The sequence below is a fragment of the Macaca nemestrina genome, chromosome 11 (assembly GCF_043159975.1).
Source record: "Macaca nemestrina isolate mMacNem1 chromosome 11, mMacNem.hap1, whole genome shotgun sequence".
NCBI classification, from domain to species: Eukaryota; Metazoa; Chordata; class Mammalia; order Primates; family Cercopithecidae; genus Macaca; species Macaca nemestrina.
Window position 1 is genome coordinate 69,866,305 of NC_092135.1, and position 26,706 is coordinate 69,893,010.

At 39.4% G+C, this 26,706-nt stretch overlaps 2 protein-coding genes across 4 annotated transcripts in view; one reads left to right on the plus strand and one right to left on the minus strand.

Moving 5' to 3' along the window:
- The window catches only part of LOC105483242 (solute carrier family 25 member 12), a 227,773-nt gene that overhangs the window by 184,275 nt on the left and 16,792 nt on the right, over window positions 1-26,706 (minus strand). The window lies entirely within an intron of this gene.
- The window catches only part of LOC105483239 (histone acetyltransferase 1), a 67,895-nt gene that overhangs the window by 39,690 nt on the left and 1,499 nt on the right, over window positions 1-26,706 (plus strand). For both annotated transcript variants that reach the window (XM_071072936.1, XM_071072935.1), the window contains exons 5-10: window positions 3,619-3,798; window positions 4,068-4,189; window positions 4,690-4,794; window positions 5,123-5,229; window positions 23,461-23,612; window positions 26,523-26,639. In XM_071072936.1, the coding sequence (XP_070929037.1) occupies window positions 3,619-3,798; window positions 4,068-4,189; window positions 4,690-4,794; window positions 5,123-5,229; window positions 23,461-23,612; window positions 26,523-26,639 (783 nt within the window). The remainder of the gene's footprint in view (window positions 1-3,618; window positions 3,799-4,067; window positions 4,190-4,689; window positions 4,795-5,122; window positions 5,230-23,460; window positions 23,613-26,522; window positions 26,640-26,706) is intronic.

Consider the following 26,706-nt stretch of genomic DNA (forward strand, 5'->3'; position numbering starts at 1 on the left):
TATTGACAAGTTTATCTTGTTTAGTTCAAGTAGCAAAATACTAATGCAGTGTAAATAAACATAATATGACCTTTGTTTTTCCATTAGTGAAAAAGTTCACACTTTTAATTTCTCAACAATACATTCTGTAGTTAAAGCTTAAATATTATCAGAGAACGTGAGATTGAGAAAATTAAGTAGATATAGAATCTCTTTTGCTTGTTTTTATAGCATATTTTAGGTAGTCTTAGAATATAGTTAAGTCTATGTACCACTTTAGCCAAGTAAAGAACAGCATGTTACCACCTACTTAACGTGTCTTTAATTGCAATCTCAAAAATAACTAGACAAATTTAGACAAATGGTGTTGCTTAAGATAAGACATTAGAAAGGTTATTGGGTTTTCAAATGTGTATAAATACAAATATAAACATTTATTTTAAAAAATTGATTACTAATTATCAGGCATATCGCTTTATTCAATAATGAGGAAATGCAAAAATTGCTCCATATGAACATGTTCATGTGTAACAAAGTACAGAACATTGGAACTTGAAATGACCATAGTTAAAGAGTATACGATCTAAAAATATTTCATCATGACCCACCTACCAGAATATCTAACTAGAATACTTTTGCACTTTCCTTTTTAAAAAGAAATTGCCAAGTGTTAGGAAACCATTTGTAAGAGATGTCTTTGTTAATTAAACATATCTGGTTGTGTTCTGGTTTCTTTTTTCGAGATGGAGTCTCATCCTGTCACCCAGGCTAGAGTGCAGTGGCGCAATCTTGGCTCTCTGCAACCTCCGCCTCCCAGGTTCAAGTGATTATCCTGCCTCAGCCTCCGGAGTAGCTGGGGTTACAGGCGCGCGCTACCACGCCCAGCTACTTTTGTATTTTTATTAGAGACAGGGTTTCACCATGTTGGCCAGGCTGGTCTCAAACTCCTGACTTCAGGTGATGCACCTGTTTTGGCCTCCCAAAGTGCTGGGATTATAGGTGTGAGCCACCATGCCCAGCCTGGTTTCTTTTTAAAAATTTTTTTGAAATTCTAGTTCCCTGGTCTGTCTAGTCAGCTGAATTTCTTACCCTTTCTATATTTCTATGTAATTTTAGTTGAAGTTTAGAATAATGTTCTGGAAGACAGGGAATTTTTCAGTGATCTTCAGAAATAGATTCTAAACTTTTAGCCACAAACACTGTAATTAAAAAGTTTCTGTTGATTTTTAACTCTATTCAATTAACAATGATTACATGAGGTTTTGCTCTTGTGCTGATTTTATTATCTGATCAGTAATCCAATCTGAAAAACAAATATTTTAAACTGAACTAAATTATGTATTTGAGAAAAGAGTACAGATCTCTAAGACAGTAGTCAGGATTTTTTTTCTTAAAACAGAATCCATTTAATAGAGAAATGCAGACATTTTCCCTTTAGTGAAGCAAAGTTCTAAATTCTAGATTGAAGAACTGTTTGGTTTTCAGTTGTATATTTTATGTAAGTATATCAGATGCATGTTTATATACATAACTATGAATATATATTTATATAAATAAAGATTCCTTGCTTTAAAATTGCCCTTTTCCCCTGTAAAAATTCTTAATGTGTAAACTTATGCAAAGCAAAATATTTTATTTGAAGATATTTATTACAGTAAATAAGCATCCTTTGAAGTCTTTGTTGGGCTCAAACCTTCGGGTTGCTCTGCCCGCCACCAAAAGTGCTACTTGAAACTTAGAGTTTCTGAGAAATCTTTGAAGTAGATTTGATGCAAGATATGTAAAATGATTTGTAATGCCTTCTTGAGAAGACAGGACATAAGGAAAGTTTTTAAAAGTTAAAATTATACATGCTATGAAAGTCTTAAAGTGATTTTTAAACTGATAGATTATAAATCTCTTTTTAAAAGTAGTTTTCCTTGACTTTTTAAAAACCTTAACTAACATTATGCTATACTGTTTTACTCATCACTACTTTGGATTTTAATTGCTACACAGCATACCTATTACAGCTATCCCTCATTATGACAGTTTCCTTGATAGTGGTTGAAATTGTACTGATTCTATAAAATATGCTTAAGATGGCCTCTTCACGTTAGCAATTGCAAGGAAAAATATTTATCAAATAGTACTTTAAAAATAAACAAAAACGGTCCTATGAAATGCAGTTTATTTGATCTCGAGTGTGAATGAGTTGTAAGGACTGATGTACATATTAGAAATAAACTGTTGGGCAAAATGCTGAAGAGCTATATTTTCAATAATAGGTCTTTTTTTATAGCTATAAACAAATTATATATAAATGTTGGTGGTACCAGAGCATTGAAAATAAAACTTGTTTGTGATAAACGTCATCCCTGGTTCTCTATCCTAAAATGTAACTGAATCATAATAAAGTGCTATTCATCTGCAGGTGCATTGCCTCTACTTAGTTAAAAGATGGTTGAAAGGACAGGAATTAGTAGCATGTTGTATTAGCCTTTTGTAGTGTATTTTGTCCTAAGCATCTTAATTTCCCTGTTTTGAATGCTAAGTAGCAAGGGTCTTGGTTTAGAACTAATACCCATCATGCATGTAAACGGTATGAAAGAGCTGCTTAGTAAGTTAACACAAAGTGTTCTTGTGTCAGTCCTTGTGGAAATAGATACAATACAAACATTACAGCTGAACTCACGGCAAACTCCATTAAGTAAAAACCTGGCCTCATTGTTCAGGAAAAAGTTTGAATAGAATACAAGCTCATTTTGTTGAATGTAATGTCAGGCTTTTAGGGACTGTATTGAGGGATAAGGTTTTGTTAAGTTGAGACCAATTCATTAAGTTTTATTGCCTGGTGAGAAGCAGCAATACTTTATTGTAAGACTTCATCAAATATTCATGGTTAAAGAGAAGTAGTAAATGTATTCAATCAAGTGGTCTTTTGGGATTTTGAAAAGGATTATGAAGTCTGCTCAGCTGATAACATTGATAGAGGTTGTTTAACAAGGGTAATTTTAATCTCCAAGTTTAGTTTTGTTGTCCAGTCTTGTCTCTTTTTTACTGTCACAAATCCAGGTCTCTAAGAATTGTGTCACATTTTAAGGATGAAAGAATGATATATCCATTCATATAATTTATGTTATTTCCTAAATAGGTATATTTTAAAATTATCATCTTAGTTTGAGTTTGGCATATGAGGGAATTGTGACCCATCTAGTTGTGAGATTGCTATTCATTTGGTCTGACTCTAGCCTCATCTCACTACCTCTGGTGATCTTTTCATGTCTTGGATAATATGATTTCTTTGACACATATAAAATAATAAGCAGCCTTTTGCCTTGGCCAGTTCAGACTGTCATGAAGGGGTATAGTCAGCATTTTCTACATAACAGAAACATCCATAGCATTGCCCTTATTATTGTACTTGGTATCAGATTACCTGCCTTCTCTTATTTACTTTTATGTTATGCTTATCTCAGTTTTGTGTGATGTAGTTTGTGCACAGGAAGCTCATCCTTTTCCAGTTCACTGTGTGTTTACTTCTTTAGTTTTCAACCAAAATTTTATAATTTGTGTTGGTTTTGTCAGTTTTAAAGAAAGTAACCATATTCAACTTAAAGTTGAATTTGTTATTGATTTTTTATATCCTTTATTTTTTAGGCAGATGATGTTGAGGGCAAAATTAGACAAATCATTCCACCTGGATTTTGCACAAACACAAATGATTTCCTTTCTTTACTGGAAAAAGAAGTTGATTTCAAGCCATTCGGAACCTTACTTCATACCTACTCAGTTCTCAGTCCAACAGGAGGAGAAAACTTTACCTTTCAGATATATAAGGTAAAGATAAATCTAAATATTTATTGAGTAAAGTTCTTTTTGCCTGAAACCTGTATGTAGTTTTGTTGTCAGTGATTTATTCTAACTGCAGTAAACAAGTTTTAATCAGCATTATAAACAAAGATCTATTTTGTGTGTATGTCTGTGTCTGTGTCCACATCTTAATCTGAGACTTCTAAACATTTTCCCACAGGATAATTTTGTGTTCTGCAGACTTTCACTTACCTTTGTGATGAGTTTCACCTGACTTTTCCTGGCTTTTTCCCTAGGCCGACATGACATGTAGAGGCTTTCGAGAGTATCATGAAAGGCTTCAGACCTTTTTGATGTGGTTTATTGAAACTGCTAGCTTTATTGACGTGGATGATGAAAGATGGCACTACTTTCTAGTGTAAGTACAGTTCTAAAGCAACAGTAGACCTTATTACCTCCACAAAGCCAGCATTTTAATTGTGGCAGCCCAATTATTGGGACAGTATAATGATATTTTTCCCAGGAAAGAAAAACTATTGTTTATGAGGCTTGAGTTTTCCTTCATTATGCTTTGGGAGACCTTGAGAATAGAGCTGAATTAAATGCTGTTGTCCGTTAGGGCCCTGAATGTAGGCTTAAACAGTAAAATGAGCTTTGCCTGTGTTTTCTTTTACTTGCCACCTATTCATCTTTATAATAGGCAAGTGCACTGAAGTGATGTAAAGAGGTCTGATTTATCCAAGTTGCTGCACACCAATTAAGTGAATTGTACATTCAGAACATAGCAGGTGTACCCATTGGGCCCTCACAGAGTAGCTTGCTGACACTGAAAATTCAGTCAGAGAATGGAAAAGAAAATGGACACTGCATGGGAGCGCGACTGTAATTGACCTGCTTGGCTTTCTGTTTTATCTGCAGATTTGAGAAGTATAATAAGGATGGAGCTACGCTCTTTGCGACCGTAGGCTACATGACAGTCTATAATTACTATGTGTACCCAGACAAAACCCGGCCACGTGTAAGGTAATTGGCAGTATAACACGTGCCTTGTCTTTTATTTCAGCAGAAGGAACTGCTGAAGTTTCCAATACTTGTTATAATAGTGTTGATTTGTTTAAAAAAAAAATCACTATTATTCATGGACTATGTACTGATTTATTTCATTGTTCCCTTTGAAACAGTGTAGAAGATTAAACTAATTTTGAGTATCCTGATAATTTTTGGGTATCTCAAAGGTGGATTGAAAAAAGATCACACAAACTTTAAAGTGTTTGTAATACTATAGTGATTTGCAAGTTTTAAACTGGTCATGTTATGATATTTTAATTTTAAAATAATTTCTTTACTGTAGTCAGATGCTGATTTTGACTCCATTTCAAGGTCAAGGCCATGGTGCTCAGCTTCTTGAAACAGTTCATAGATACTACACTGAATTTCCTACAGTTCTTGATATTACAGGTATGTAAAATTTGATTTGTTACTGAAAGAGCCTTTCTAAAAAATGTCTCCTTACTGATTGATTGTATTTTTGTCAGAAATAACTATTTTAAACAACAACATTTTCCTAGGGTGCTTAAGCCATCTAAAGATGGCTTAAGTTTATGTTTTAAATCATAAGGCTTTGTGGGGATTGGATTACATCCCTAACTGTGAAGTGCTTAATGGAACAAATTGAAGATAATGAGCGGAATATATATGGGGAAATCTTGGTCAGGCATAAATATGTTGAAAGTATGGTATAACTTATTTGTTCACTTTATTTGACAAACAGTTGCATTATTTAGAGGCAGCCTGCGCTTTAATTTACATGTAGGGTCAGAATATTCTAAACTTTACTGAGAAAAAAAGTCAAGGTAAATACTTCTTAAATACAATACACATTTCCTAAAGTGTGTGTTTTGTATTCCTAAAATACATGCCTTCACAACAGTAGTAGATAAGGTGAAATGTAGGCCTATTTGTTTTGGAAATGTCTTTCAGTATGGATTAGCCATAGAAGTAGTAGTATGAATAGAATGCTTAGGAGAAGGAAAGACAATTTACTCGACTTGACTCTTTAAAAGGAGAAGGCATTATTAGATGGAGTTTCAGATGATAGTATGTTAAAGTGTGAGCCACCAAAAAACAAAGTGGCCCAAGAAATATTTATGTTATTTTCTAACTTTCACATTTGTTCATAAAATTGCTGATGAAACTGAAAGTTGCCTTTTTCTTTTCATGAAAAATATTTTACCAGATGGTTACATACAAATTGGTATTAAAATGTATTAATCTTACAAGTTTGAATTGGGATACATCTTTGTTACAAACTATAATATTTAACATGCACTAAAATATTAACATGTTAAAAAATGCTATTTGGGAATTTTGTTTAAAGATACCACCTCCCACCCCCCCACCCCACCAAAAAAAAAAAAAACCAAAAAAAAAAAACTGGATGTGAGACTGGCAACCACATAAATAAGCTGGTAAGCAGATTGTTTCATCCTTTTTTATATAGACTAGTAATCTAAGGTAAATAAAACTGAGGTTGCTTCAGAACAGTGAACTGATCTGTAGAATAATAAACTGGAGGGAAAGCATGTTGTTTTTAAAAGGGAGTTCCACATTTACAGAGGTGCATTATCTTTTCATCTGACTTTCCTGCTACTGTTAAATGGGTTGGAAACTCAGGAGATAAAGTAGTAGTTACTAAACTTCATTTATAACAAAAGTTATAAATTGTTTAAGCAACAACTTCACTAGCTCAATGACTTATAAAATTGTAGAAACATAATACAGACTATGTCACTTCTTTTAGTTGGGCAGAAAATTGTTTAGCTTCTATTGTAGAGCTTAGACTTGCTGATACATGAAGGGACATTTTTGGTGATTTTAATGTGGAGTTCACATAAGTAGTCTTTGTCTACTCTAGTGGGTAATGTGCCAGCAAGGGGTTGTTTCTCTGAAGCCTCTTAACCACTTTCTTCTGTCTACTCCAACCAATAAAGTCCTTGATACTTAGCACCAATTAGCAGATAAAGAATTTTATTTCTTAAATCTCAGTGAAGAGTCATCAATAATGGTAGCCTTTATTCATTGGTGTTATTCATTAGAAACTGAAGTCTCTAAAAAGAAAAGACTAAACATGCTAAAGGACTTCTGAATTTGACAACTGGGTATTGGTGTTTATTTTCAGCATTAACATTTCTCAGCATTTAAAAATACTAAAAATGCCTTATCAGCTGTTCTCATTAAGATACTTATTTCTCCTAGATTTCCATACCCAGTCCTTAAAAAACAAAAGAAACTGCAGATTTTTCTACTCTTCTGTAATTTAGTTGTTTCTCCATTATTGTGTGTGTTTTTTTAGCTTTGTGGTTCTTTTGCAGGCTTTGGACCTCCATTTGCAATCCAGAATATTCTTTATATTGAGATGGCCTTTTGCTTACTTGACACATAGCCAGATCTAATAATAATTGAAACTTCCTGTAGACGGCCTAAGTTATATCTTACTTCCGATGGATGGGTGTTTGTGGTATAATTGCCACCCATTTTCATTTTTTTGCACTCAATTTTAAGGTAAAATACCGGCAGACAATTCCTTATATGCCATCTGCCTTTTGAAGATGTCATTCTCTTAAGATGTACAGCATTTGAATATATCTCAGTTGTTTAACTTTATAAATAGAATCAATGATCTGTTTCCTCTGGCCTTCTGAAAGGAGTTGCATCTGGCAATAGAAATTGATTCTGGGCTGGAATACATATCAGTATTATTACCTGTCAGTAGTACATTAAAACCTAATTATATTTGTCCTTTAAATGTCCTTTATTGTTCTGGGATGTGCCATATAGCTTTTTAGAATATTATGTGAATTGTTTATAGTTAGGTGATTGTGCTGTTATCTCATTTCTCTGCTTTAGAATATGATTTTTTTTATCACTAATATAGTGCGTTAATATGGAGAAGCTTTTAAAAAATGATTGCTAGATGATGTATTAAATTTGGAAAAAACTCAGTTTTTGATTCTGCATATCACTGTAGATTTAAATTCAAGAAAATTTTATCTTTAAATATGTTGCTTATCTTTGTAGCATAGAAACAAAGGAATTGAAGGATGTCACAAATTATTGGGTGTCATCATTTTAAGTTCATTTCAGACCGACACTTTCAAAGGGCTTAAAGATTGAGTGGTGACTTGGTTCCTTATATTAAACTGCAAACAAAGTATTATCAGTCTATAACGGCTTATTTAAAATTGGAAATTTTTTGCATGGTTTTTTGACTTATGTGAAAATTTCAGGTAAAAATGTGGCCTGAGTACTTCAGTTTTTCTCAACTGTAACTCATTTTCCTATGATACTTATTTCCTAAACTTTTCTGAGGGTATAGAAGTTACTTAAAATTTCACTCAGCTGGGTACAGTGGCTCATGACTGTAATCCCAGAAGTTTGGGAGGCTGAGCTGGAGGGTTGTTTGAGCTCAGGGGTTCAAGACCAGCCTGGGCAACATAGGGAGATTCCCGTCTCTATAAAAAAAATTTTTTTATTAGCTGGATATGATGGCACACACCTATATGGTCCCAGCCAGCCACCTGGGGGACTGAGATGAGAGGATCGTTAGAGCCCAGGAGGTCAAGGCTGCAGTGAGCTGTGATTGCACCATTGCACTCCAGCTGGGGGGACAGAGCGAGACCCTTTCTTAAAAAAAACTCACTTTGGGAGGCTGAGGCAGGCGGATCACGAGGTCAAGACATTGAGACCATCCTGGCTAGCATGGTGAAACCCCGTCTCTACTAAAAGTACGAAAAATTAGCTGGGCGTGGTGGCATGAGCTTGTAGTCCTAGCTACTCAGGAGGCTGAGGCAGGAGAATCACTTGAACCTGTGAGCCGAGATCCCGCCACTGCATCCCGCCCTGGCGACAGAGTGAGACTGTCTCAAAAACACACACACACACACACACACACACACACACACACACACACAGAGCCATACACACATACACTAAATGTTACTTTAAATCAATATTAGCAATGCAGTTATTTTTCTTTTTTTCTGTGTGTTTTTGAGATGGAGTCTCCCTCTGTCCCCCAGGCTGGAGTGCAGTGGCACGATCTCGGTTCACTGCAACCTTCGCCTCCTGGGTTCAAGCCCTCCTGCCTCAGCCTCCCAAGTAGCTGGGACTACAGGCGCCCGCCATCACGCCCGGCTAATTTTTGTATTTTTAGTAGAGATGGGGTTTCACCATATTGGCCAGGCTGGTCTTGAACCCCTGACCTCATGACCCGCCGGCCTCAGCCTCCCAGAGTGCTGGGATTATAGGCGTGAGCCACCACCCCTGGCTGCGATGCAGTTGTTTTTCTAAACCAATTTAGAAAGAAGAAGACTTGGAAAAACTGACATTGGATAAGCTTGTACCTCATCTATTATAATTTTAAAAATGTGGCTGGGCACGGAGGCTCACATCTGTAATCCCAGCACTTTGGGAGGCCAAGGTAGGCAGATCACAAGGTCAGGAGATCGAGACCATTTTGGCTAATATGGTGAAACCCCGTCTCTACTAAAAATAAAAAATTAGCTGTGCGTGATGGCAGGCGCCTGTAGTCCCAGCTACTCAGGAGGCTGAGGCAGGAGAATGGCGTGAACCCGGGAGGTGGAGCTTGCAGTGAACTGAGATCGCGCCACTGCACTCCAGCCTGGGCAACAGAGCAAGACTCCATCTCAAAAACAAACAAACAAATGTTTTACAAGAGATACTTGCTTAAGCGTTTGTCTTTAGTAGAGTTTTTAATTAAAACAACTTTATTGAGGTATAATTTCCAGACCATAAAATTCACCCATTTTAAGTGTACAGTTCAGTGGTTTTTAGTAAATCTGCCTGTTTTAGAACATTTCCATCACTGAAAAGATCCCTCATATCCATTTGTAGTCAGTTTCCATCCCTACACCCAACCTCCATTGAGGTCCTTGGTCCATTTTGAATAAATTGTTGTGTATGATGTGAGGTAAGTATCTCAGTTCATCTTCTTTTTTTTTTTTTTTTTTTTGTTTTTTTTTTTTTTTTTTTTTTGAGACGGAGTCTCGCTCTGTCGCCCAGGCTGGAGTGCAGTGGCCGGATCTCAGCTCACTGCAAGCTCCGCCTCCCGGGTTCACATTCTCCGGCCTCAGCCTCCCCTTTTTTTTTTTTTTTTTTTTTTTTTTTTTTTTTTTTTTTGATCTCAGTTCATTTTCTTACATGTGGATATGCAGCTGTCTTGGCACCATTTGTTGAACAGAGTGTCTTTCCTCATTGAATTGCCTTGGTACTTTTCTTGAAAATCAGTTGACCATAAATGTGAAGGTTTATTCCCAGACTCTAATGATCTATACTTCTACCCTTATGCCACTACCAAACCGCCGTGATTAGGTTGATATAGCTTTATATATAAATATATATTTATATATATATTTTTTTAAACGATAATGTCAAGTTTAACCTGCCAAATATATGAGTTGAATCTGTGGAAGATGTTTTGCCTGTGTATTGCAAGGTAAACAGAAGTTTCTTGAAATGCTCAATGGCATAGGGTTAAAAATGGGTCCTAGCCCTGGCCAGGCAGGTGGGAATGGGACAAGGAAGGGTAGAGATAGAGGCCTCAGAGCGGACTGGCTGGGCTTGGGCCATAACCCTCAAGGACACAGGAGTACAGGGTCCCAAAGGGCAGCCCTTTTCTGAGTGAGCACCCAAGCAGCACACACTGGGACTGCATGTTGCAAATACATCAGTGCTCGACCCCTGGCACAACCACCCCCTACTGTATAATCTACCTGACAAAATCCTGCCTTTTAAGGCACCCCTCCCAGGACCCCCACCAGGATCCTGAACTCTAAAAACAGTTTTTAAGAAAACATCCAAACGGTTACATATGAAATGCTGTCTGCATCTTTCTGGGGTTTTTCTTTTGTTTTTTGGGGGGAGGTAGGGGTAGTGTTTGAGACAGTGTGTTGCTCTGTCACCCAGGCTGGAGTGCAGTGGAGTGATAGCTCACTGCACCTTGAACTCCTGGGCTTAAGCAAAGCTCCTGCCTCAGCCTCCCAAGTAGCTGGAACTACAGGCACATGCCACTATACCTGGCTAATTTTTAAAGCATTTTCTGTAGAGATGGGGTCTCACTATGTAGCCCAGGCTGGTCTTGAACTCCAGGGCTCCAGCTGTCCTGCCTCGGCCTCCCAAAGCAAGGGATTACAGGTGTAAGCAACTGCACCTTGCCTGGCACACACAAAGTTATAGCAGGTGCCCTTCCCCGACCCCCACAGGCAGCAGGCTGTGGGGTCTCCTAGCTGTAAAGGGCTGCTGCAGTGGTGACAACACAGAGTGGGCAAGGCACAGCAGAGGTTTTGGCAGCATGGCCCAGTTCCTGGTATCTCCTCCTATATAGTCCATGCTTACTTCTTCAGGGAGAGTGACTGCATTCACTTTCCTGACAAAGATGAATCATCTTTTGCTTTCCTGTCTTTCTTCCTCTTGGCTTTCTCCTGCTATTTCCAGATAATCACCTGCTCTGTCTTCCAAGCTAAATGCAATTTCATGTAATGCTCTTTTGCTTTCTCTTAATGTCTTCTTTTCTTGAAATCTCCTTTGGCCTGCCCAGATTCAGTTGTGTGACCTTTCTGGTTATCTGTGGCACCCAATTGGGGTTCTTCATGTCAATGAGCTGTTCTATGCCTTTGTACTTTTGTTGGCAGTCAGTCATCTTCATTCTCAGGCAATCTCTTGCCTGATGCTAGAGATTTCTTCTTTTTGGGGTTACTTTCAGCTTCCATTCTCCACTCTCTTCTTGTGTCTTCTCTGGCCTTTTGCTTTTCAACTTGGAGGTGTACATTGATCTGCTTGGGGAATTATGTACTGCCTTGCTTAGCCTTTGTGGCCTCCCTTTCTCCTTCCTTTAGGCACAGAGGCTCTGGCAAAGCAGCACCTCAACCATATATGAGTCTTGAAATCAGAAGTGAAAGTCCTCCAACTTTGTTCTTTTTCAAAATTATTTTGTTTATACAACGTCCCTTGTATTTCCATAAAAATTTTAGCATAAGCTCGCCAATTTCTGCAAAAAAAAAAAAAAAATCTCTTGAGTCTTGATAGGGATTGAGGGATTACATTGAATCTGTTATTTATTTGAAGAAAATTCCCATCTTAACAATTCAGAATCCTCTAATCCGGGGTCTCAAAACCCCGGACTACGGACTGGTACTGGTCCAGAGCCTATTAGGACTGGGCTGCACAGCAGGAGGTAAATGATGGGTGAACAAGCATTACTGCCTGAGCTTTACCTCCTGTCAGATCAGTGGCGGCATTAGATTCTCATAGGAGCACAGACCCTATTGTGAACTGCACATGTAAAGGATATAGGTCAAATCTAACTAATGCCTGATGACTGATCTGAGGTAGAATAGTTTCATCTAGAAACCATCCCTTGTCTGTTCCCCTCACCCCCAGAGAAAAAATGCCTTCCACAAAATCCCTGGTGCTAGAGATTTTTGGCACTTCTGGTACCAAAAAGTTTGGGGACCACTGCTCTAATCCATTAATATGAAATGTCTTGGGCCAGGCGTGGTGGCTTGCACCTGTAATCCCAGCACTTTGGGAGGCTGCAGCAGGTGGATCTCTTGAGCCCAGGAGTTCGAGACCAGCCTAGGCAATGGCGAAACTCCATCTCTACAAAAATACAAAAATTAGCCAGGCGTGTTGGCAAGCACCTGTGGGCCCAGCTACTCACGAGGCTGAGGTGGGAGGATCACTTGAGCCCAGAAGGTCGAGGCTGCAGTGAGCCAAGATCGTACACTGCAATGCAGCCTGGGTGAGTGAGACCCTATCTCAAAAAAAAGAAAGGAAATATCTCCATTTAGTTAGATCTTTTAAAACTTTTCTAAACAATGTTTTCAGTATACAAATTTTGCACTACTTTTGTTAACTTTATTTGTAAATGTTTTATTTTTGATGCTGTTGGGAATGGGATTATTTTCTTAATTTCATTTTTGGATCATTGATTGTTTTAGTATGTAGAAATACAACTGGGTTTTATATATCGATGTTCTATCCTGCAGCCTCGCTGAACTTGTTTATTAGTTGTAGTGGTTTTTTGGTTAGAATTTTCCACATACAGGATCACGTTGTCTGTAAAGACATTTTTACTTCGTCCTTTGCAGTTAGATGCATTTTCTTTCTTTTTCTTACCCGAATGCTTAGCTGAGAACTCCAATATAATGGTGACTGGAAATGGTGAAAGCAGACAGCTATGCCTTGCTCCCAGTTTTAGAGAGAAAGCATTTGGTCTTTCACCATTGTCGATGATGTTAGCTGTAGCTTTCGTATGTGTTAATTATGAAATTGAGGCAGTTCCCTTCTATTTCTAGATTGTTGAGCATTTTTATCATGAATTGATGTTTGATTTTGTCAAATGCTTTGTTCTGCATGTATTGAATTTTTCTCATTTATTTTGTTAACATGGTATGTTACATTGATTTTTTTTGGATGTTAAACCAACTTTGCATTTCTGGTATAAATCTCATTTAGTTCTGGTATGTAGTTCATTTTATATATTGCCAGATTTGGTTTGCTAATATTTGTTGAGGACATTTGTATCTACATTCATGAGGGATATTGATTTGTAGTTTTTATCTTAGATCCTTAGTGTCAGGGTAACTCTGACCTCATAGAATGAGTAGGGAAGGGAAGGGGGAAGCAGGGAAGGGAAGGGTTTCCTCTGTCCCCTCCCCTCCCCTTCCCTTTTAATGGAGATGGAGTCTCACTCTGTTGCCAGTGCAGTGGCGCCATCTTGGCTCACTGCAACCTCTGCCTCCCAGGGTCAACTGATTCTCTTGCCTCAGCCTCCCGAGTAGCTGGGACTACAGGCCTGCACCACCACGCCTGGTTAATTTTTGTATTTTTAGTAGAGATGGGGTTTCACCATGTTGGCCAGGCTGGTCTCGAACTCCTGACCTCAGGTGATCCACTCGCCTCAGCCTCCCAAAGTGCTGGGATTACAGGCATGAGCCCCCGCGCCTGGCCTGTTTCCTCTATTTTCTAGAATAGTTTGTGAAGGATCATCATTATTTCTTCTTCGGGTGTTTCGTGGAATTTACCAGTAAAGCCATCTGGTTGTAGATTGTCTTTGTGGGAAGATTTTTAGTTGGTAATTAAATGTCTTCGTTATAGTCAGTTCACATAGTCATTTACTTTTTGAGTCATTTTGGTAATTTGTGTCTTTCTAGAAGCTATTTCATCTAAGTTGTCTTATTTGTTGACATAAAGTTCATGGCATATTCCCTTACAATTCTTCTAATTTCTGTAAAGTTGGTAGGAATATCCCTTCTTTCATACCTGATTTTGGTAAATGTTGTTTTCTTTTTTTTTTTTTCAGTCATTCTAACTAAAGGTTTGTCAATTCATCGATCATTTCAAAGAACCAACTTTGTGTTTATGTGAACTTGTCTATTTTTGTTTTCTTTTTCATTGATTTCTACTCTTTTTTTATTATTGCTTCTTACTACTTTGGGTTTAATTTGCCCTTCCTTTTCTAGTTAAGATAGAATCTTAGGTTATATTGATTTGATGTCTTCTTTTCTTTTCTTTTTTTAGACAGAGTCTCGCTCTGTCAGCCGGGCTGGAGTGAAGTGGTGGAACCTCCTCCACCTCCCAGGCTTAAGCGATTCTCAGGCCTCAGCCTCCTGGGCAGCTGGGACTATAGGCATGCGCCACTGCACTCAGCTCATTTTTGTATTTTTGGTAGAGACAGGGCTTTGCTTTGTTGGCCAGGCTTGTCTTGAACTCTTGGCCCCAAATGATTGGCCCACTTTGGCCTCCCAAAGTGCTGAGATTACAGTTGTGAGCCACCATGCTTGGCCTTTCTTTTCTAATATAGACATTTTTTTTTTTTTTTTTCTGAGACGGAGTCTGGCTCTGTCGCCCAGTCTGGAGTGCAGTGGCCGGATCTCAGCTCACTGCAAGCTCCGCCTCCCGAGTTTACGCCATTCTCCTTCCTCAGCCTCCCAAGTAGCTGGGACTACAGGCGCCCACCACCTCGCCCGGCTAGTTTTTTGTTTTTTTAGTAGAGAGGAGGTTTCACCATGTTAGCCAGGATAGTCTCAATCTCCTGACCTCGTGATCCGCCCGTCTTGGCCTCCCAAAGTGCTGGGATTACAGGCTTGAGCCACTGCGCCCGGCCGACATTTTGTTTTTGAGACGGAGTCTCGCTCTGTCACCCAGGCTGGAGTACAGTGGCGCGATCTCGGTTCACTGCAAGCTCCGCCTCCCAGGTTCACACCATTCTCGTGCCTCAGCCTCCTGAGTAGCTGGGACTACAGGCGCCTGCCTCCGCGCCTGGCTAATTTTTTGCATTTTTAGTAGAGACGGGGTTTCACCGTGGTCTCGATCTCCTGACCTCGTGATCCGCCCGCCTTGGCCTCCCAAAGTGCTGGGATTACAGGCGTGAGCCATCGCATCCGGCCCCTAATATAGACATTTAAATACCTAAATATTTACACATAATATACATTTATGTATAAATATAAGCATTGATGTAGCTGCATCACATACTTTTTAGAAATTGTGCTTTCATTTTCATTCAGTTCAAAATATGTTTTAATTTTCCTTGTGATTTCTTTTTTGATCCAAGGATTATTTAAAGCCTATTGTTCAATTTCTAAATAATGTGGATTCCCATGTTTCCTTTTGTAAAGTTTGAATTTAATTCCACTGTTGTTAACATATTTTAGGGCCGGGCGTGGTGGCTCACGCCTGTAATCCCAACATTTTGGGAGGTGGAGGCCAGCAGATCATCTGAGGTCAGGAGTTTGAGACCAGCCTGATCAACAAGGAGAAACCCCGTCGCTACTAAAAATACAAAATTAGCCAGGCGTGGTGGCACCTGCCTGTAATCCAAGCTACTTGAGTGGCTGAGGCAGGAGAATCGCTTGAACGTGGGAGGCGGAGCTTGCAGTGAGCCGAGATGGCACCATTGCACTCCAGCCTGGGCAACAAGAGCGAAACTCCGTCTGAAAAAAAAAGGCCGGGCACGTTGGCTGACGCCTGTAATCTCAGCACTTTGGGAGGCTGAGGCAGGCAGATCATGAGGTCAGGAGATTGAGACCATCCTGCCTACCACGGTGAAACCCCAACTCTACTAAAAATACAAAAAATTAGCCAGGCGCGGTGGCAGGCGCCTGTAGTCCCGCTACTCGGGAGGCTGAGGCAGGAGAATGGTGTGAACCCGGGAGGCGGAGCTTGCAGTGAACCAAGATCACGCCACTGCTCTCCAGCCTGGGCAACAGAGCGAGACTCTGTCTCAAAAAAAAAAAAAATATATATATATAGAGAGAGAGAGAGAGAGAGAGAGAATGATTTCGGTCCTTTTTCATTTACTTATGTGATTTTATATTTAATTTTTGCATGACCTTCCAGTGAACCTTTTTCATTTATTCTATTTTTTCTATTTCATTTATTCTACCTACCTATCTTTTGAGACAGAATCTTGCTCTGTCGCCCACACTGGAGTGCAGTGCCATAATCATGGCTCACTGCAGCCTCAACCTTCTGGCCTCAAGTGATCCTTCTGCCTCAGCCTCCCAAGTCGTTGGGCCTACAGGTGCACGCCACCACACCCAGCTAATTTTTACTATGTTTGTAGAAACGGGGTTTTGCCATGTTGCCCAGGCTGGTCTGGAACTCCTGGGCTCAAGCAGTGCCCCCGTCTTGGCCTCCCAAAGTGCTAAGATCACAGGTGTGAGCCATCATGCCCAGCCCTTTTTCATGTATTGAGTTTTGTTTTCTGTTCAAGCTTAGGGGGTCAGCAAATTTTTTTTTTTTTTTTTTTTTTTTTTTTAAGGATAGGATGTATTTTATGCTTTGCAAGCTACACACAGTCTCTGTTGCATACTCTTGGTTTTTGTTCTTATTGTTTAGAAACCATTCTTAGTTCACATACCATACAAAAACAGGCCACAGGCAAGATTGGCCCGTGGGCCATCATAGTTTATTAATCCCTGGCCTAACATTAAGTCTTTCCTGGATGAATGTTCCTTGCACACTCATAAAGAACATGTATTTTGCTGTTATTGGGTAAAGTGTTCTATAAATATCAGTTGGGCCAAGTTGATTGATAGTGCTATTCAGGCCTTCTATATCTTTGCCAATTTTCTGTCTAATTGTTTTCTCCATTATTGAGAGTGCAGTATTGAAATTTCAAACTATTTCTGTTGTCTGTTTCTCCCTTTAATTCTGTCAGTATTTTCTTCATGTATTTTGGGGCTCTGTTGTTAGTTGTGCATTTGTTTATAATTGTAATATCTTCCTGATGAATAAACTTTTTTTATCATTATAAAATGTGCCCCTTTTTTGTCTTAAACTCTTAAAAAAAAAAAAAAATAGAGACAGAGTTTTGCCATATTGCCTAGGCTGGTCTCAAACTCCAGGGCTCAAGCGATCTACCTGACTCGGTCTCTCAGAGTGTTGGAATTACAGGCATGAGCCACTGCATCTGGCTTTAAACTCTATTTTGCCTGATATTAATATGGCCACTCTAGCTTGCATACTGTTTGCTTGGTATATCTTTTTTTTTTTTTTTTTTGGAGACGAAGTCTCTGTCACCCAGACTGGAGTGCAGTGGCACAATCTTGGCTCAGTGCAACCTCCACCTCCTGGGTTCTCCTCCCTTGGCCTCCCAGGTAGCTGGAATTACAGGTGCCCACCACCACATTTGGCTAATTTTTGTATTTTTAGTAGAAATGGGGTTTCACCATGTTGGTCAGGCTGGTCTCAAACTCCTGACCTCGGGTGATGTGCCCGCCTCAGCCTCCCAAAGTGCTGCAATTAAAGGCGTGAGCCACGGTGCCCGGCTATCTTTTTTCATCATTAGACTTTGAACCTATCCATCTTGAATCTAAAATGTTTCTCTTGTGGACAGCGTATGGTTGGATCTTTTAAAATTCAGTCTGACAATCTTTGCCTTTTGATTAGAATATTTTAATATACATGCATTTAATGTAATTATTATTATGGTTAGATTTATGCCTGCCATTTTGCTGTTTGTTTTCTATATGTCTCATTTATTTTGGTGGGGAGGGGAGGACAGGGTCTTGCTCTGTCAGAGTCTGAAGTCCAGTGGCATGATCATGGCTCACTGCAGCCTCAAACTCCTGGGCCCGAGCTGTCCTCCCCTCTCAGCCTACCAAGTAGCTGAGACTACAGGTGTATGCCACCACACTTCGGCTGATTTTTTTAATTTTTAGTGGAGACAGGGTCTTGCTATGTTGCCTAGGCTAGTCTTGAACTCTTGAGCTCAAGTGATCCTCCCGCCTTGGCCTCTCAAGGTGCAGGGATTACAGGTGTGAGTCAAACCCTTTTTGTTATTTTGTTTCTTTTTTACTGCCTTCTTTTGCGTTAAATAATATTTTCTATTGAACCACTTCAATTTCTTTGTGGTTTTTTAAATTTTTTTTTTTTAAGTTATTTTCTTAGGCTGGACTCAGTGACTAATGCCTGTAATCCCAGTACTTTGGGAGGCCAAGGAGGAAGGATCACTTGAGGCCAGGAGTTTCAGACCAGTCTGGGCAACATAGCAAGACCCCATCTCTTTACCAGAAAGAAAAAAAGAATTAGCAGAGTGTGGTGGCACACACCTGTAGTCCTAGTCCTAGCTGCTCAGTAGGATTACATCTTTTTTTTTTTTTTTTTTTGAGACAGGGTTTTACTCCTGTTGCCCAGGCTGGAGTGCAACGGTGTGACCTGGGCTCACTGCAACCTCTGCCTCCCAAGCTCAATCGATTCTCCTGCCTTAGCGTCCCGAGTAGCTGGGACTAAAGGTGCATGCCACCGCACCTGGCTAAATTTTTGTACTTTTTGGTCTCATACTCCTGAGCTCAAGCAGTCTGCCTGCTTTGGCCTCTGAAAATGCTGGGATTACAGGTATGAGCCACCGTTCCTGGCCACATCCTTATGTATTACTATAAGCCAAACACTGGTTTATAATTATTGCTTTATGTAATTGTCTTTTAAATTAGTTGAGAGAAGAAAAGAGAAAAAATACTTATATTAACTTTTATGTATATCTTTATGAGTATACTTAATTTCTTCATGTGGATTTCAGTGGTACCATGTTCTTTTAGCCTGAAGCAGTTCTTTAATATTTCTTTTGGGCAGGTCAGCTGGCAGCAGATTTCCTCAGTCTTTGGTTTTCTGGGAATATCTTTATTTCACCTTTATTTTGAAGGATAGTTTTGCTGGATACAGAATTCTTGGTTGATAGGTTTTTTTCTCCTGTTGGTACTTTGAATATGTCATCCCACTGACTTCTGACCTCCTTGGTTTCTAATGAGTCATTTTTCCCTTGCTGCTTTAAAGATTTTTTGTTTCACTTTTGACAGTTTGATTATGATATGTTTGGGTGTAGATCTCTTTATGTTTTTCCTAGTTGAAGTTTGAGCTTCCTAGATGTGTTGACCAGTGTTTTTCATCAAATTTGGGAAGTTTTTGACCATTATTTCTTCAAGTATTTTTTCTGTTCCTTCCTTTCCTCTCTTACATGCTTGAACAATTTTAATATAGGGTGGTGTCAGAGTTCAGTTTATATTTTATAAAGCAGGGGAGAACAGGTAAGGAGGATGAGTTAAAAAAAAGGTTATTAGTTGACAAAAATACTAGTGGAACCAGATGGAAGAAATAAATGTCCTCCAGGTTTCTGGGTGGCTTGTATAATGGATGATGCAGGTAAATTAAAGTGAGAAAAGACTGAAGAATGGGATAGGGTGACAAATTATATAACAGTCTTAGGTTTACTTGATTTTCTGTGTCGGTCTGTATTTTACTTATTTTGTTTTACTGTTGATTTCACCATTCTTAATAGATCATAATTTCATCCCAAATTGATGCAGTGGCTTGATTTCAATTCTTACTATTTTAAAGTCATAGTCAAATGGCACTTAATAACTACATGCATATGATGTGAATAATTAACTGTGGCATAGAAGCATAAAAAAGGTATTTAGTACAAATGAGTTGAATGAATGAATGTGTTTCTTTTTTTTTTTTTTGAGATGGAGTCTCGCTCAGTCGCCCAGGCTGGAGTGCAGTGGCCGGATCTCAGCTCACTGCAAGCTTCGCCTCCCAAGTTTACGCCATTCTCCTGCCTCAGCCTCCCGAGTAGCTGGGACTACAGGCACCCGCCACTGCGCCCGGCTAGTTTTTTGTATTTTTTAGTAGAGACGGGGTTTCACCATGTTAGCCAGGATAGTCTCAATCTCCTGACCTCATGATCCGCCCATCTCGGCCTCCCAAAGTGCTGGGATTACAGGCTTGAGCCACTGCGCTCAGCCATGAATGTTTTTCTTGGAATCATAAGACATTACCCTGTCTCAGGCTTTTTTAAAAAATAGCTTTATTGGTATATAATTAATATACCATACAATTCATTCACTGAAAGTAGACAGTTTTAAGATGATATTTACAGCACAACCATCACCATAATATTTTTGTTTGTTTGAGACAGTCTCAGTCTGTCACCCAGGCTGGAGTGCAGTAGGGTGATTGCAGCTCACTGCAACCTCTGCCTCCTCGGTTCAAGCGACTCTCGTGCCTCAGCCTCCTGAGTAGCTGGGATCACAGGAATGTGCCACCACACCTGGCTAATTTTTGTATTTTTAGTAGAGACGGTGTTTGGCCTTGTTGGCCAGGCTGGCCTCAAACTTCTAGTCTCAAGAGATCTGTCCACCTCTGCCTCCCAAAGTGCTAGCGGCCCTAGCGAATAATCTAATTGTGGAATATTCTGTTCCCCCAATAAAAGAAACCCCCAAAAGAAATCCCTGTTAGCACTCCTTTCCTCCCCTCAACTCCTATCCCTAGGCAACCACTAATCTACTTCCTGTCTCTATAAATTTGCCTATTCTGGACATTGGAATCATGCAATATGTGACTAGTTTCTTTTACATAGCATAATGTTTTCAAGGTGCATTCTTATAGCATATAACAGTACTTCATTTCTTCTTATTGCCAAATAATATTCCACTGTGTGTTATATCATTTTATATATTCATTGGTCAGTTGAACATTTTAGATTGTTCCCACTTTAGATTGTTCCCAGTTTTTGGCTCTTATGAATGAATAATGCTACTAGGAACAGTCATGTACAAATTTTTATGTGGACCTGTGTTTTCCTATCTCTTGGGTATATACCAAAGACTGGAAATTATGGGAAATCTGGTTTAACTTTTTGAGGAATCACCAGACTATTTTCCAAAATGGCTACACCATTTTACATTTCTATTACTGTAATATCAGGGTATCAGGGTTTCAATTTCTCCATATACTTATCAATACTTGTTACTGTGTTGTTAATTCTAGCCGTCCTTGTAGGTATGAAGTGGTACATCATTGTGGTTTTGATTCACATTTCCACTAGGGAGATTGTGCATTTTTCCATGTGCTTATTATCCACTTGTATATATCTTATTGATAAATGTCAATTTAGATCTTTTGCCTATTTTTTAGTTGGGTTTTTTTAAACGAAATTATAAGAGTTTTTATACCAATTTATATGAGTCTGGATACAAGTGTTTTATTAGATACATGATTTACAAATAGTCTCCCATTCTGTATGTTATTTTTTTCATTTTCTTACTAGTATCATTTGAAATACAAGAGTTTTAAATTTTTTGTCACCTAGTTTATCTATTTTTTCTTTTGTTGCTTATGCTTTGGTCTCATTATCTAAGAAACCGTTGTCTAACCAGAGGTCATGAAGATTTACTCTGTGTTTTCTTTTAAGAGTTTTATAGTTTTACCTCTTAAATGTGGGACTATGATCAATTTTGGTTAATTTTTATGTATGGTGTGAGGAAAGGGGATCCAACTTTATACTTTTGATGATAGAGATCCAATTGTCCCATCACCATATGTTGAAGACTCTTCTTTCCCCCATTGAATTGTCTTTGCAACCTTCTCCAAGATTAACAGACCTAAATCTATGGTTTTATTTCTGGACTGTCAGTTCAGTTCCTTTGATGTATGTGTCTGTCCTTATGCTAGTGTCACATGGTCTTGATTATCTTAGGTTTGAAGTAAGTTTTAAACTCAGAAAGTGTTTAGTCCTCCATGTTTTATTCTTTTTTTTTTTTCCCCAGATGGAGTCTTGCTCTGTTGCCCAGGCTGGAGTGCAGTGACACAATCTCGGCTCACTGCAGCCTCGGTTCAAGTGATTCTCCTGCCTCAGCCTCCCAAGTAGCTGGGATTACCACCACCACGCCTGGCTAATTTTTGTATTTTTAGCAGAGACGAGGTTTCACCATGTTGGCCAGGCTGGTCTCAAACTCCTGACCTTGTGATCCGCCTGCCTTGGCCTCCCAAAGTGCTGGGATTACAGGTGTGAGCCACTGTGCCCGGCCTGTTCTTTTTCAATATTGTTTTGGCTATTCTGGGTCCTTTGTCTTTCTGTATGAATTTTTTTTTTTTTTTTTTTGAGACAGTCTCTGTCACCCAGGGTGGAGTGCAGTAGCGCAGTCTTGGCTCACTCACTACAACCTCAGCCTCCAAGAGTCAAGTGCTTCTCATGCTTCAGCCTCCTGAGTAGCTGGGAGGAGTGTGCATGACCACACCTGGCTAATTTGTTGTTTGTTTGTTTGTCTGGAGACAGAGTGTCACTCTGTCGCCCAGGCTGGAGTACAGTGGTGCGATCTCAGCTTACTGCAGCCTCCGCCTCCCAGGTTCAAGCAATTCTCCTGCCTCAGTCTCCTGACTAGCTGAGATTACAGGCATGCACCACCATGCTCGGCTAATTTTTGTATTTTTAGTAGAAACAGTTTCACTATGTTGACCAGGCTTTCTCGAACTCCTGACCTCAGGTGATCTGCCTGCCTTGGCCTCCCAAAGTGCTGGGATTACAGGCGTGAGCCACCACACCCAGCCTAATTTTTGTATTTTTAGTAGAGATGGGATTTTGTCATGTTGGCCAGGCTGGTCTCTAACTCCTGGCCTCAAGTGATCTGCCTGCCTCATGTCTCCCAAAGTGCTGAGATTACAGTCGTGTGCCACTGTGCCTGATCTGTTCATCCAAATTTGAATCTCCCACTTATACAGCTACTTTAATTGGAATCAAAACTAAGATGCATGTGATACCATGCCAGTTAAAAAGTTTAAATTTGAGGCTGGGTGTAGTCACTTATGCTTATAATCCTAGCACTTTGGGAGGCTGAGGCAGGTGGATCACTTGAGCCCAGGAATTCAAAACCAGCCTGGGCAACATGGTGAAACCCTGTCTCTACAAAAAATACAAAAATTACCCACGTGTGGTGGCGGGAGCCTGTAGTCCTAGCTACTAGGGAGGCTGAAATAGGAGGATCACCTGATCCTGGGAGGTTGAGGCTGTGGTGAGCCATGATCATGCCACTGCACTCCAGCTTGAGTGACAGAGTGAGAATCTGTCTCAAAGAAAAAAAAAAGTTTAAATTTGAAATAGGTGGCTCTTGATTCACAAATATTAATACAAATGTCTTTGCAAAAGGATTGGATTTATAATAGTTTTACTTATAAGGAATAATCCTTTCATGTTGTAACTTTTGTGTGTGTAATTCTTTTAAGAATATTTGCCTTCTTAGCCTACCATATATGTTGAGATTGCAAATGATGAAGAAATTATATTGAGTATAAAGGAAATGTTAATATTATTTTGCCTTATTTATTTAGCGGAAGATCCATCCAAAAGCTATGTGAAATTACGAGACTTTGTGCTTGTGAAGCTTTGTCAAGATTTGCCCTGTTTTTCCCGGGAAAAATTAATGCAAGGATTCAATGAAGATATGGCAATAGAGGCACAACAGAAGTTCAAAATAAATAAGGTATTTTTATTCTGTAGGAGGAAAACAGATTTAAATTACAAATTTTTAAAGTGTATACCTTAACTAAAATATTATAAGGACATTAAGAATACATGTGTGGGAACCAGCAATGGTTAACAGTACAGCTTTGAAGCCAAATTGCCTGAGTTCAAATCTAGCTCCAACACTTGCTCTGTGATTTATGGCAATTTAATTTACCTCCTTGTGCCTCAATTTCCTCATTAATAAAATGGGAAGATAATAGGTGTTATTGCTATATTAAGCATAACAAGCAGAGGAAAGATGGATAATAGGATCTTATTTTTACTCTCTCAAGTAGTTGTACCCCTGGAGACATTATTGATGGGAAGAAGGGTTGAAGTAAAACTTGTATTTCATTTTATATACTTTTATATATTTATTTAAATTTTAAAGTGGTAAATGTCTTAAGATAGGTACAGAAAAAATAATATGAAAGTTCAGAGAAGGGAGTTTATTACATTTATGTAAGCAAGAAAATCAGTAGTTATTTCATAGAAAGGATGGCATTTGATATAAACCTTGAAGAATGAGTAGGATTTAGATTATGAAAGTATGTGGGATGGGCTGGGTGCGGTGGCTCACGCCTGTAAATCCCAGCACTTTGGGAGGCCAAGGTGGACAGATCATGAGGTCAGGACATCGAGACCATCCTGGCTAACACAGTGAAACCCCGTCTCTACTAAAAATACAAAAAAGCCGGTCATGGTGGCATGCGCCTGTAGTCCCACTTACTCAGGAGGCTGAGGCAGGAGAATTGCTTGAACCCGGGAGGCGGAGGTTGCAGTGAGCCGAGATGGTGCCACTGCACTCCAGCCTGAGCGTCCGAGTGAGACTCCATCTCAAAAAAACAAAAAAAAAGAAATTTGTTTAGGCCAGGCAGGGTGGCTCACGCCTATAATCCCCGCACTTTGAGGCCAAGGCGGATGGATCACGAAGTCAGGAGTTTGAGACAGCCTGTCCAATATGGTGAAACCCTGTCTCTACTAAAAATACAAAAATTAATTTGTGGTGGCGCATGCCTGTAATTCCAGCTATTCAGGAGGCTGAGGCAGAAGAATCGCTTGAACCCGGGAGGCGGAGGTTGCAGTGAGCCGAGATCATGCCACTGCACTCTAGCCTGGGCAACAGAGACAGACTCCATCTTTAAAAAAAAAAAATTTGTTTAATAGCTCAACTTTTAAAAGAAAGGGTGTATGAATATATATATATATTTTAATGGTGCTTTCTTTAAAAAGGAATTCAAACTCCCTACCTAGGGCACAGAGTCCATGATAATCTGGACCTTGCTAGCTTCAAGCCTGTTACTACTTTGCCACATGCTCTGGCTTTATTGATCTTCTAGCCATTTCCCAACTCTGCCACATCCTTCTTCCTTCTGTATTCCTTTACATATTCTATTCTCTTTACCTGAAATACTCCCTTTTCCTATTTGCCTGGCCAGATAGTACTCATTTTTCCAGGCTCAACTCAGGTTCCCTTCCAGAAAGTCAGAAAATACTATCTTCCCAACCTACCCATACCCTAACTCCCTGCCCAAATAAATATACAAGTGAAACAACACCAACAGAAAAACTGTGGTTCTCCTTTGGCTTCAGTGCTACCGAAAACTTCCTGATTCTTCTGATATTTCCTTGATACTATTTGTCTTTTTTTTTCTTTTTCTTTTTCTTTTTTCTTTTTTTTTTTTTTTTTTTTTTTTTTTTTTTTGAGACAGGGTCTCTTGCTCTGTCATCTGAGGTGGAGTACAGTGGTGTAATCACGGCTCACTGCAGCCTTAACCTCCTGGGCTCAAATGACTCTCCCACCTGAGCCTCCCGAGTAGTTGGGACTACAGGGGTACGCCACCACACCTGGCTAATTTTTGTAGAGACAGGGTTCCTACAGGCTGTTCTCAAACTGCTAGGCTCAAGCGATCTGCCCACCGTGGCCTCCCAAAATGCTGGGACTACAGGCATGAGCCACCATGTCCAGCCCTATCTGCTTTTTAACTGTCACTGTACTACCAGGTTTCTGACTTTTCTCCTTTTATCACTGTATATGCTTTCTTCAGGTGACCTTAACCAACCTTATGGTTTTAACTCTTACCTATATACTGACATTGCTTAAATCCTTGCCCTTAGACTAGAATTTTCTTCAGATTTTCTATTTTCTGCGCCTCCCATCTCTCTCCTAGGCTGTGAAAACTCACATTTTTGCATCCTTCTCTAAGTCAGTTTTTCCTCTCATATGTTTCTAGAGTCCTTGTCCCCTTGGTCTTCTTACTTGTGCTGTTCCAGTTCACGCCCTCATGGTTTTTTATCTGATGTAATAACTCAGCTTCTTGATTGGTCTCTCTGTACTTCTTTTTGCTACCATTTCTACGTAGCTGAAAGAGTGACTTATTTAAAACTCAAAATTTGTGCATGTTGCTTACTCTTCTATTTAAAATCTGTCACCAAGGCTGGGGCAGTAGCTTACGCCAGTAATTCTAATACTTTGGGAGGCTGAGGCAGGAGGATTGCTTGAAGCTGGGAGTCGAAGACCAGCCTGGGCAACAAAGTGAGATCCCATTTCTACAAAAAAAAAAAATAGCCGGGTGTGGTGGCATATGCCTATGGTCCCAGCTGCTCAGGAGGCTGAGGTGGGAGGATGGCTTGAATCTAGGAGGTTGAGGCTGCAGTGAACTATGAACGTGCCACATTAAATTATCCATACCACAATCATTTGTGTTACCCACTAGACTGCTTGAGGGCAACTACTTTTATTGCCTTTCCTCTGGTATCTAGCACAATTCCTTGCTCATGGCAGATATTAAATATATCCTGTGTTCTTTTTTTTTACTTCGAAAATATATCCTGTGTCATTATTTTTACTTTGAAAATGTTCACATTTTCTTTTGTTTCATTCTAGCAACATGCTAGAAGGGTTTATGAAATTCTTCGACTACTAGTAACTGACATGAGTGATGCCGAACAATACAGAAGCTATAGACTGGATATTAAAAGAAGACTAATTAGCCCATATAAGGTAGGACTTTCAAGACTCTTAAACACTGTATTCTTTTCACTGTTTAAAACAGAAGAAAAGCTACCAA